The following is a 12,709-nucleotide window of genomic DNA, read 5'->3' on the forward strand; positions in this document are numbered from 1 at the left end:
AAAAAAAAAAAAAAAAACATAATAAAATCGATTATGGATAGCTGACCAGGGCTAAATAGAAAATAAAACTTATGCACATTGCTTTTCATGATATGAAACCATTTAGGATGTGGTGAGCTGAGGTAATTATTGAGATCATTTAGGATTAAAACATGTCTCTACCAGAAATATACAAAATTAAAAGAAAGGGTATAGATCAGTAGTTGACTATAGGCTTAGTATGCAGGAGGCCCTAGATCCATCTCCAGCACCAAACCAAACTAACCAAAGCCAAACAAACACCAAACTCCCCCCCCAAAAACAACAACAACAACAACAACACACACACACACACACATCCAAAGACAACCAACAAAACTCAAAAAGATTAAGACTATTGGGGCCTAAAATGGGTTTTTTTTTCCCCCTCCATTCTTTTATTTCGCTTGGGACAAGCAAGGTCTACACACATAAAAGTTTCCAATAGCATTTTTCAGGTAGAAAATATGCTCTATTGGAAGTATGCTGGCGTTCAGTAAACGTTTTGAGAACGTTAAATGAAAGCTGAATTCTGACTAAGGCTGCAATCGTTACTTCTTGCGCTTATCTATTTTGCTGTGAATCCCCAGGTTATGTCTTACTGAAACGTTTGCAAGCAGGCTGCCTAGAGACCCGTGAGTCCTGAAGGCAGCGGCGCAGGCCTGGACGCCTGCGCCTGGACGCCTGCGCCTGGACGCCTGCGCCTGGACGCCTGCGCCTGGACGCCTGCGCCTGGACGCCTGCGCCTGGACGCCTGCGCCTGGGACGCCTGCGCCTGGACGCCTGCGCCTGGACGCCTGCGCCTGGACGCCTGCGCCTGGACGCGTCCCCGCGGGGTTAAAGGGCACCACCCAGCCCGCCGAGCTTCGCGGCAGCACTGTAGTCTCGCGTGGCCATGCTGATCTCGCGTGGAGTGTGATGCGGCCTCGTTCACCACAGCAGCTGCTCGCGAGGCTGGCCTTCCAAGTCGAAGGCGAGGCCCGGTTCTGCGTCCTTGGAGGTGGCGTCTCCGCTGAGGCCTTGGCATCCAGGACTTCGCTCGGTGGAGGGGTGAGCGGAGTGAGCGCGGATGTTTGTGCCCGAAGGGGCCCCTGAGGAGGGTGGAAAAGGGCGGCGTATGGTGGGGAGGCCGGGGCGGGCGGTGGCCCTGAGGAGAGGCCTGCCTGGGCCTTGGGCAGCGGGGGTCACGTGGCAGGGTCACGTGGGGGGGTTTCTGGGGCAGGTCGTAATTGTAGTAAATTGCCCCATCGGTGCAATTAAGACCTAAAAAAAAAATAGTGTTGGAGGAGGGAGGAGCATATGTTCTGGAAAGTTCTGGAAGGGTAGAGTTTGATGATCTTTTTCTCCATTTAAAAGAAAGCATGTTTCAGGAAACCAGTAGATTCAAACTTATTTCCGTGTCCACGCATGGACAATTAGAAAGGTTGCCCACCCTTTCTGGAAGTTTCAGATAAGCAGTCAGGCCCAGCAGCTATTTAACACTTTCTCAGGGCTCACCAGTACTGGCCTAGGCGAAAGACACTGTGCTGAAAGGGTGTTCACCACGTTTTCATGTGAGGTATGCTGTATCAGAAAGGTGCTCGCTTCTATGTACACTGTTCCCTACCCGACTTAAGAAAATCTTAATATATGTATTTTTTCACATAGTATCCAAGATGAACGACGGCCTGTTTGCCAGTTTGGACAAGCTTCTGTTAGAATTTGGTAGGTATAAAATGAAAATAAATAGATAACTATTTGTATTATCATTGGACTGCAACAATGCAACAAAAAATTTAAAATAATTGTTTTTAATTTAGTTTTCCAGTATGAGCAAGACAGAAGTACTAAAGAAGATATGGTTCAAAGAATTAATAGTAAGTAGTTACATATGGCAAAGATGCTTTAGTCTTTTAAGATTTATGGCATATAGCATAATACATGATTTCCCTGTGGAGGATAACTTAGAGTTGGCATTGTAACTACTGGTTATTAATGAGATATTTACCCTAAGTAATACATCGAGACTTAACTAGTTTTTCAACAATAAATTAGTTTATTCAGAATTTAATTACTTATGAGTTTTCTTAGCTAGATGACTTAAGTGTAATTGAAAAGTTGTTTTTTTTTTTTTTTTTAAATATCAAATAACAAGATAGTGGGACTGGGAAGGTGGCTCAGTGGTAGAGTGCTTGCCTTGCATGCCTGAGGCCCTGGGTTCGATTCCTCAGCACCACATAAGCAAAAAGAAAAAAAGCCAGAAGTGGCACTGTGGCTCAAGTGGTAGAGCGCTAGCTTGAGCTGAGGGACAGCGCCCAGGCCCAGAGTTCAGGCCCCACGACCGGAACCAAAAACCCAAAACAAAACAAAACCAAAAAACAAATAACAAGATAGTTTCAAATGTAAGAGAATTGTTTTTTTCTCAGAAGTCACCAAAAATCAGGGACCAAGATTGAGATAGATGGAACATTTTCAGGAATGATAATTCTGAAAAAAAAATCACAGTATCAGTAAAATTGGATGGTTAATTAAACAAATATTTTAAGTTCTTAAATATACTAAACTTAATTTTAATTTTCAGAACTGGACTGTTAACTTCTTAGTTCTGGAAAGGTAGAATTTATCTTTTCTGCAATTAGAAATATATTCTAGGGCTGGGAAGGTGGCTCAGTGGCAGAGCGTTTGCCTTGCATGCCTGAGGCCCTGGGTTCGATTCCTCAGTACCACATAAGCAAAAAGAAAAAAGCCGGAAGTAGCATTGTGGCTCAAGTGGTAGAGCGCTAGCCTTGAGCTGAAGAGCTGAGGGACAGTGCCCAGGCCCAGAGTTCAGGCCCCACTACTGGACCCCCCCCAAAAAAATATATATTCTATTAAATTATTTTAATATTTTCAAAATTATCTTCATATTTGATCATTAATAACAAACTAGTTGAAGGTGTATCTAGTTATCATGTGGAATTGATTAATAGAAATTTCACATTTGTCAAAACTGAAAGTCTTATGTTAATACCCAGTAATGAATAAAATTTATAGCATTAAAAGATTGACTGACTTGAAGTGTTGCATAATCTAGCCACTTTCTAATAAAAATGAGGGTAAGGGACATTTATTTCTCTTAAATCACAAAACATAAATCCATCTTCTTCTGGGTCATGTATTAGGCCTGGTTGTGGTTTTCTACTTTTTAGTGTGAAAGCCTTTCCATCTCAGGCCTCTTTTCCTTTACATTCTCTGGGTTACCGCCTTTTAGGAAAGTTGCTATACACTTTTTTCTAGTTTATTTATTTTGAATTTATGATTTCTACACTAAAACATTTCCCTTTCAGAATGTTTTGAAGATATTAAAGAAAACAAAGAAACTATTCGTAAGATACATGAAACCATAAGTACAACAGATGAAGAAATTACTCATTATTGTAAACATAGTAAGGAAATCAAAGACAGCTGTAATAAGTGAGTATTTGAAAGAAATGAACTTTCAATAATTGTGATTTGATTCTTTTGCTCAAAGTTGAAGACATTGTTGCTCTAAGATAGTTTTGTTGCTGGGGATTGGTGCACAGGGTATTCACGGTTTATTTTGTTTTGTGCATAAGACATTGGCAAAGTGGCTGGGATGTAGCTCAGTGGCAAAGCGCTTGCCTAGCAAGTACAACGTCCTGGATTTGATCCCCAGTACCAAAAAAGAAAAGACAAAAAAAAAATAAGACATTGGCATATATCCTTACCACTGAATTAGTCTTAGGGTAGTATCTATACAACCTTTGTCATGTTTTTTTTGCTTAAGCATTTTTTTTTAATCATCACTTGTTTATGCTTGACGATATGGTATTTGAACTCAAGGCCTCATGCTTGCTAGGCAGGCATACTTCTAGCATATAAATCAGTTGCTTTGTTATATGTCATTGTAGAAAGGATCATTGATGGTTTAAAAGAAAAATGGAAGGGCTGTAATATCTCAGTGACTCAAATCTAGTCATTCTAAGTACAGAATTTTTAATATAATCTAAGCTTAGGATATAAAATTTTTATTAGATTTGAAATAAATTTGATATTTGACTTTTCAAAAGCTTAGTTTTATGTAAGAAAATCCAATCTAAAATATTTCAAGATAAAGGAGTGCTGAAAATGTAATTTAAAGGCCTTTGCCCATTTGTTTTATGGTCTTCTTGCTATTGAATTGCTTGAGTTCTATTTAAATGTTTTTTTTATAATATGAAAACATTAGCTATAACTCTTTAATGTTCAACACTAATTGGGTAAATGACTTATTAAAATATTCATACTTCTGAACACACAATAGCTAAGGAAATTATAACAGATGTATGTTTAACATGAAAAGAAGTGAATGATGCATTACGAATTAAAGCAAAGCATAAAATGTTTATAGTAGGAACTCAATTCATAACTATATATGTCTAGAGAATCTAGAAAGATGTACATTAAATTGCATGTAGTAAAATTATCTTCTCAATGAACCTATTTCTTACATAATCATTAAATGCTCAGAATATATGCATGTAATGATCTTTGGACTTCTAATTCTGTTTTGGGGATATTTTCTAAGAAATTAAAATATTAGACAAATTAAATTAGATTAAGTTAAATTAGAATCAGCCAAATATTTAAATAAGTTTTGGTCAATAAATAAAGGAGAATAAGTTGTTTATGTGAATATGATTTTGATTACACTGAAACATATACATATAGCAAGACATGGAGATAATTTATTAAAATAATAACAGCAGTTATTTAATATGGAGAATGTTGATGATAATTATTTTCTTATATATTTTGTGTTTCCAAAGTGAGTATACTTTTTCAATTGAGAAATATTAGGAAAAACAGGAAATACATTGAAATAATCTTGGAATAGAAACTATTATGGTATATAGTAATTATATATTTTATAATGATAGTATTTTTAAGCTATATAATAAAACAAAAATATATGTGATAGACATTCATCTTAGCCTTTCTGTCTGATTTTATGATTCAGTTTAGCCTAGTTTCTTTCTACCATCCCTTCCTTCCTTCCTTCCTTCCTCTCTCCCTCCCTCCCTCCCTCCCTCCCTCCCTCTTTCTTTCTTTCTTTCTTTTTCTTTCTTTCTTTCTTTCTTTCTTTCTTTCTTTCTTTCTTTCTTTCTTTCTTTCTTTCTTTCTTTCTCTCTCTCTCTCTCTTTCTTTCTTTCTTTCTATAACCTAAATGTAAAAGGAGGAAAATCCTCTTTAACCCTATCCTAGCTCTTCCAATGTTTATTCCAAAAGAATTTCTTGGTCAGGATCTTTTCAAAAAGCTATCAGAGAGAAAGACTGGAGTTAGAGATAATAACTGAAGAGTATCACTATAATACATAATAGAAAAAATGCCATTGCTGTACCACACTTGTTCTCTAGTCATTGGAAAAAAATTTATGTACAAGTGTTAGTATTTGTGCATATGAGTACATGATTGCTAGTAGTGATGATTTTAAGATATGAGAATATTTTTCTTGATGTAAACTTGTTTTTTCTAAGTAAAAACATTTATTTAAAAACAATTATTTTCATTTAAAATTATCTTTGTCAATTTGTTCTGAAATGGTTACTATAAGTATACTTTTTTTTTATAGTTGGAAGCCAACATGTGATGTTTTTCATAAACATGAAGATTATATGCAGGACCAGTTTACTGTTTATCAAGAAACTATTGAAAATGACAAGTATAATACATATATTAATTTAAGTATATTGGGGCTGGGAAGGTGCCGCTCAGTGGTAGAGTGCTTGCCTTGCACGCATGAGACCCTGGGTTCGATTCCTCTGCACCACATAAGTGGAAAAAGCTGGAAGTGGTGCTGTGGCTCAAGTGGTAGAGCACTAGCCTTGAGCTGAAGAGCTGAGGGACAGCGCCCAGGCCCAGAGTTCAGGCCCCACAACCTAACCCAAGAATAAAAAAATAAAGTAATTTAAGTATATCAATTCTAATATAATTCTAATATAATTGGTTATTACTAGGACTTGCTTTGTAAGAATAGTAATTGGAAATGTAGGAAGTTTGAATTCTGAAAGAGGTTCTTTTTTTAGCTAACCATAGTAATTTGGGCTTTGTGTGCCATTTACTTATTGTAAAGCTCTGTGTAATCCTGAATTTGTTTAGACAGTGCCTTAGATATAAACTATTTCTCAGAACTAATGACAGCATAGTCCTTCAATTAAGGGTTGCTATGAGTTATAGGCATAATTCTAGAGGAATAATTAGCTGTAGACTTAATTTTGGAAATAGTGAGACAAAGTATAATTTAATAAAGACATCATGTTAAAAATGAACTATATAGCTTGTAGGGGTGGGGGTTAGCAGGAATAAAACTAGGAGTCAACTAAGGAAGAAGTGACAACTGTTGAAATATACTCATTACTTATGTAACTGTAACCCCTTTGTACATCATCTTTATAATAAATTTTTTAAATGGTGTCATTAAAAAAAGTTAAATTGAAGAAGATTAAGAAGTAAATAATTTCGAGTATATTTAAAAAGTTTGATAGGTTAAGGGAAAGTCTGAAGAGCAGACAATATTGAGGACAGTCGAGTTAAATAGATATTCAACTTGCTTTTGGTGCTTAATTTAGTAGATCTTAGCAAGTGATACTTATTTTTTGAATTTATTTCTTTTAATTTTAATAGAAAAATGTATCATGATTATATCAGTCAGTATAAAGATGTTTTGAAGCAATACCAACTAAAGTACTCAGAAAACCATATTTCACGTGAATATTATGAGAAGAAAAGAGAACATGAAGAAATTCAAAACAGAGTGTTGGCTTGTAGTGAACAACTAAAAATACATGAAACTATTCTCATGGAATTTCTAGGTATTAACATTTTGTTATATGTTACTTTAATTATAGTATGTTATTAATGAAAAGAGTAATAGCTCACTCTCAACTATGATTTTGTTTTTCAGTACCTGCTCCCTTTTCATCACTTACCAAATGGACATTATATATGTATCCACAATAGTATTTTTACTTATAATTTTTATTTGATATGCATAATTTATGTATTTTCATTGTTGTGTACTGTGTTTTCTTGATGAGAGTCTCGTGGCTTTGTTTTTTGTGTTTTACTCATATTTTAAAGATTACTTAAATTTTTTATTACATTCAAATAGTAGAAACTGTAATTTTCCTATATTTCTATGTGATTAAAAGCAAGAAGTTTTAGGGAGAATAAAATGATACCTGTGTCTGCCTTTTTTTTTTTTTTTTGCCAGTTGTGGGGCCTGAACTCTGGGCCTGGGTGCTGTCCCTCAGCTCTTCAGCTCAAGAATAGTAGTGCTCTACCACTTGAGCCACAGCACCACTTCTGGCTTTTTCTGCTTATGTGGTGCTGAGGAATAGAACTCAGGGCCTCATGTAAGCACTCTACCACTGACCTACTTTCCCAGTCCCCTATATCTGCCTTTATTTATTTATTTTTTTTTGTCGGTCGTGGGGCCTGAACTCTGGGCCTGGGCGCTGTCCCTCAGCTCTTCAGCTCAAGGCTAGCGCTCTGCCACTTGAGCCACAGCGCCACTTCCGGCTTTTTTCTTTTTGCTTATGTGGTGCTGAGGAATCGAACCCAGGGCCTCTGGCATGCAAGGCAAGTGCTCTACCACTGAGCCACCTTCCCAGCCCCCCTATATCTGCCTTTAAAATGGCATGTCTTAGTTGAGCACCCGTGGCTCATGCCTATAATCCTAGCTACTCAGGAAACCGAGATCTGAGGATCGAGGTTCAAAGACAACCTGGGCAGGAAAGTCTATGAGACTCTTATCTCCAGTAAACCACTCAGAAAACTGGAAGTGGCACTGTGGCTCAAGTGGTAGAGGTCTAGCCTTGAGCTGAAAAGCTGAGGGACAGGCCCAGGTCCAAAGTTCAAGCTCCACAACTGACTGGGCGGGGGTGTGTGGAAAGTGGCATAGGTCTTAGCAACCATACCAATGAGAGAGTCATGTTGCTGTGCCTTCACAAAGAAAGCTCCCATCAAATTACTTGATTAGTAGTCTTTAGGATAGATTGTGACAATTAGTAATCGTATCTATCTTGTGCCAGGCAATACTGAAGAAGTTATGAAGCTCTTTTTTTTTTTTTTTTTTGGGTCCGGTCGTGGGGGCCTGAACTCTGGGCCTGGGTGCTGTCCCTCAGCTCTTCAGCTCAAGACTAGCGCTCTACCACTTGAGCCACAGTTCTACTTCCAGCTTTTTTCTTTTTGCTTATGTGGTGCTGAGGAATCGAACCCAGGGCCTCTGGCATGCAAGGCATGCGCTCTACCACTGAGCCATCTTCCCAGCCCTTATGAAGCTATTTTAAGCTTACAGTTTAGCATGGAAAACAGTCATATCAATAAATAATTCTAATTCATTACCACTTAATACTTAATTCTTAATTTTTCTAAATCTCACCTATTTGTAAGAGATCTTCACTGATAATGAACTTGAAATTTAGTCCTCTTTCAACCTCCACAATCCTTTATATGCTTTCCTATATCAGATTATAATTCTACTCTTGGTAGTAAATATTCTGTCCCTCATAAATCATTCCTCTAACTCCTCTGCTACTAGTTTTTTTCTATTTTGGGTTGTTTTTTTGGACGAGGGGGTCAGCTCTTCATTGTCGTGCATCTGAGCACTTTCAATAGGAAGGGCAGATACAACAACGATTTAGGGAGTTGTATGTGAGTTAGGATGAGATAGACAGTTGTATAACAGGCAAGAAGAGAGATGGGTACAGACAAAGAATTAGAATTTAGAATCTGAATATAATTAAATTTAAGTTTGATCCAGTTTGATAATAACATAGCTTTATGTTATGTTGTTCAGGTGCACCATATTCACCTGAGGTTTTGTGTGCTAGCATGTCAATCATATTTTGAAGGCAGGATTGGGAAGGTATGATAAATTCTCTCTAGAATTTTGATCACTGTTGAGTATTTTAAAATTCTCTTAAGTAGATTGTATAGTAACTTAGAAAGTTGCATTATCTAAAAATCATCTAGGATATCTATTAATAGCTAAGAAATTCTTTAGTTGAAATGGAGTATAAAACAGTTTGAACACAAAGCCCAGAAGGATGCTCTTCTGAGTTCTGCAGGGTACATTGATGACTTTGGAACAGATAATTGGAATGTAAAAAGTTAAATTTGAACTTATGGTCAAATGGCACAGTGAACTTATATAAAAAGAACAGAAGAAGAAGAAAACTACAAGCCGGGCACTGGTGGCTCATACCTTTAATCCTAGCTACTTAGGAGGCTGATATTTCAGAATTATGGTTTGAAGCTAGCCAGGGTAGAAAGAGTTCCCATGAAACTCTTATTCCTAATTAACCATTCAAAAACCAGAAGTAGGGCTGTGTCTCAAAGTGGTAGAACGCTAACCTTGAGTAAAAGAGCTCAGGGACAGTGCTTAGGCCCTTAGTCAAAAAGCCCCACAACCTACACAAAAAAAAAAAGGAAAAGAAAAATACAGTGCTGTGAAAATATTTAAGTGAAAGGAAAAAAATCCTAGTGAGTATATAGGATGAAATGTTACGTTTAAATTCAATAAGCTGGCCAGGTGCTGGTAGCTCACACCTGTAATCCTAGCTACTCAGGAGGCTGAGAGTTGAGGATTGCAGTTCAAAGTCAAATCAGGCAGGTAAGTCCGTGAGTCTTATCTCCAGCTAGCCACCAGAAACACAGGAAGTGGTGGTGTGGTTCAAGTGGTAGAGTGCTAGCCTAGAACTGAAGACCTCAGGGACAGTACCCAGACCCAGAGTTCAAGCCCCAGGACCAAAACAAAACAAAATTCAATAAGCTGGTGGGTCATACCTATAATCCTAGCTATTCAGGAAGCTGAGATCTGAAGATTATAGTTTGAAGCCAGTCCAGGCAAAAGTCTGTGAGACTTAGCTCCAATAAACTACTTACAAAAAGCCAGAAGTGGCACTGTGACTCAAGTGGTAGAGCACTAACCTTGAGCCAAAGAAGCTCAAGGATAGCATCCAGGCTGAGTTCAAGCCTCAGGACTAGCCAAAAGAAAAAAATAATAAACAAAAAAATTCAATAAATAACATATGTAAACAACATAGCTTATTTCCATCTTGTTTTCAGATATTCTTACTATTTATTGATTATATTAAATGTACATATCAGTAATATGTACTGTTTATATAAATAATATGTGCTAGTTATTTTATAAATGTAAAATTTACTTGAATGATGTAGTTCCTTAACATGAACAGAGTTAATTTGAGACATGAAACACAAAATATTCTTAAAAATTTCAACAATATTACCAAAAATTCATCTGAATTGAAGAAAGAAATAGATGAAATGGAAATGGAAATTAATTCTTTAAACAAGGTATGTATTTTGTTATATATTTCTAATGTATGGACTAGTGTTTATGTTAAAATATTTTTAAAATCCTGTTGTAAGGAATTACAAATATAGAGAAAGGTCAGTGCATTTGTCTCAAATTACTTTTGAAGCAAAATATATTTTGGGTATTGAAATATATAATATATATTATAAATATATATTTTGTTTTTATCCTTTTTACAACTTGCTTACACTTTACAACTTGAACCACAGGTTACTTCTGGCTTTTTGTAATTTGTTGGAGATAAGAGTCTCAAGGACTCTCCTGCCCAGGCTATGCTTTATATCCTCATATATTAGCTTCCTGAGTATCTAGGGTTAACAGGCATGAGCCACCAGCACCTAGCAGGTATTAAATATACTCTAACTCCGAGTTTTAAGGAATAGTTTGGCTTTCTTTAGGGTCTGAGGAAGATGAGGAAAAACAACAAAATGTAGATTAGTTACAGGAACTTATTTTGTGGTGTTTGTGTGTGTATGTACGCACGCGTGCATGAGTCAAACCTAGGGCCCTCTTGCACGTTAGGAAAGTTCTCTACTTCTGAGAATAGTTCCAAACCTACAATACAAATTTAAAGGCATTGAAAAGGCAACTGTGGCTGGGTGCCAGTGTTCATACCTGTAATCCTAGCTACTCAGGAGGCTGAGATCTGAGGTTTAAGTTCAAAGCCAGCCAGGGCAGGAAAGTCCATGAAACTCTTATCTCCAATTAATCACCAGGAAACTGGAAGTGGCGCTGTGACTCAAGTGAGGGACAGCACCCAGGCCCAGAGTTCAAGCCCTGTGACTGACTGATAAAAAGAGGGCAACTATGCTTTCTTTTTTTTCTTTTTTCTTTGCTGGTCTGGGCCTGAACTCTGGGCCTGGGCGCTGTCCCTCAGCTCTTCAGCTCAAGGCTAGTGCTCAACTACTTGAGCCACAGCGCCACTTCTGGCTTTTTTCTTTTTGCTTATGTGGTGCTGAGGAATCGAACCCAGGGCCTCACACATGCAAGGCAAGTGCTCTACCACTGAGCCACCTTCCCAGCCCCTATTTTTATTATCTTTAAGTCAGTATACAGAGGGGTTGCATTTCAAAAAAGGGAACAAGAGCTGGGTGCTGGTGGCTCATGCCCATAATTGTACCTACTCAGAAGGTTAATATTTGAGTACTTTGGTTCACAATCAGTCTGGGTGGAAAAATCTGTGAGATTCTTTAACCACTTTAAAGCCAGAAGGAGGTCTGGTTCAAGTGGTGAGAGTTATGAGCCTTAAGTGGAATAAACCAAGCAAGAGCTCAAGGCCTTGAGTTCAATCCCCAGAACCAGTACAAATAAAAAGGGGATGAGGGAAGAATTGTAAGTAGTTTTAAGTTTTTAATCTTAAAAATATAATTCTGTATTTATAATGTTTAAAGAGCTTATAGGAATAGTTTAACCTATTTTTTGTAATAATTATTGGTGTCATTTATTTAGTTGTGGCTTTAATTAGCATAGGTTCAAGAACCCATCAAAGCTATGTCTCAATTTTGAGGAAAATTTGAATATAGTACCTAATTTTTATTTTTTTTGAAAATTATGCTAAAGTTAATATATATTAGCCAGGCTTGGTGATTCATACCTGTATCCTAGTTACTTGGGAGGCTAAGATCAGCATTGCAGTTCAATGCCAGCGCTAGCAAAAAGTTCATGAGATCCCTGCCTGGGCATGTTGATGCATACTTGTTATCTAAGGTAATGAGGAAGCATAAACAGGAAAATCACAGTGTAAGCTGGCCTGGGAGAGAAATGAGACCCTATTTGAAAAGTAGGAAATGCATAAGAACTGGGGGTATGGCTCTTTGCCTGGCAAGTACAATACCCTGAGTTCAAACCCTAGTTTTGTGTCTCCCCAAAAGATTATATGTTATTAATAGATAACAGTAACATAACTTTATTTCATTTTATTTTTGCCATATTGGGGAAGCACTTGTGTTTGAGCTTTCTAGAAAGTGCTCTATCTGTTGAGCAACAATCTTAGCTGTTTTGTTGATATATTCACTTTCTGAGACAGTGTCTCATAACTTTCCCCTGCTCACCCTGAACTTGTGATCTTCCTATCTCTACCCCTTAAGTAGCTGGAATTATATATATTTACCACCATATCCCGCATGACATAATTTTAGTAAAGAGATTAAAATAGATTTTATTTCTCTTAAAATATGTAGTGACTGGGCTTGGAAGTTGGCTCAGTGTCAGAGCGCTTGCCTTGCATGTGTGAGGCCCTGGGTTCGATTCCTCAGCACCACATAAGCAAAAAGAAAAAAGCTGGAAGTGGTGCTGTGGCTCAAGTGGTAGAGCGCTAGCCTTGAGCT

At 37.3% G+C, this 12,709-nt stretch overlaps 1 protein-coding gene across 1 annotated transcript in view; it reads left to right on the plus strand.

Annotated features, from left to right (window-relative positions):
- Positions 1–1,673: 1,673 nt before the first annotated feature.
- Positions 1,674–12,709, plus strand: part of LOC105983867 (chromosome unknown open reading frame, human C14orf39) — a 37,748-nt gene continuing 26,712 nt past the window's right edge. The window contains exons 1-7 of the mRNA XM_013013901.1: positions 1,674–1,722; positions 1,818–1,874; positions 3,324–3,450; positions 5,610–5,699; positions 6,662–6,849; positions 6,942–6,984; positions 10,240–10,360. Coding sequence (XP_012869355.1) covers positions 1,674–1,722; positions 1,818–1,874; positions 3,324–3,450; positions 5,610–5,699; positions 6,662–6,849; positions 6,942–6,984; positions 10,240–10,360 — 675 coding nt within the window. The remainder of the gene's footprint in view (positions 1,723–1,817; positions 1,875–3,323; positions 3,451–5,609; positions 5,700–6,661; positions 6,850–6,941; positions 6,985–10,239; positions 10,361–12,709) is intronic.

Source organism: Dipodomys ordii, unplaced genomic scaffold, assembly GCF_000151885.1.
Source record: "Dipodomys ordii isolate 6190 unplaced genomic scaffold, Dord_2.0 Scaffold2, whole genome shotgun sequence".
Lineage (NCBI taxonomy): Eukaryota > Metazoa > Chordata > Mammalia > Rodentia > Heteromyidae > Dipodomys > Dipodomys ordii.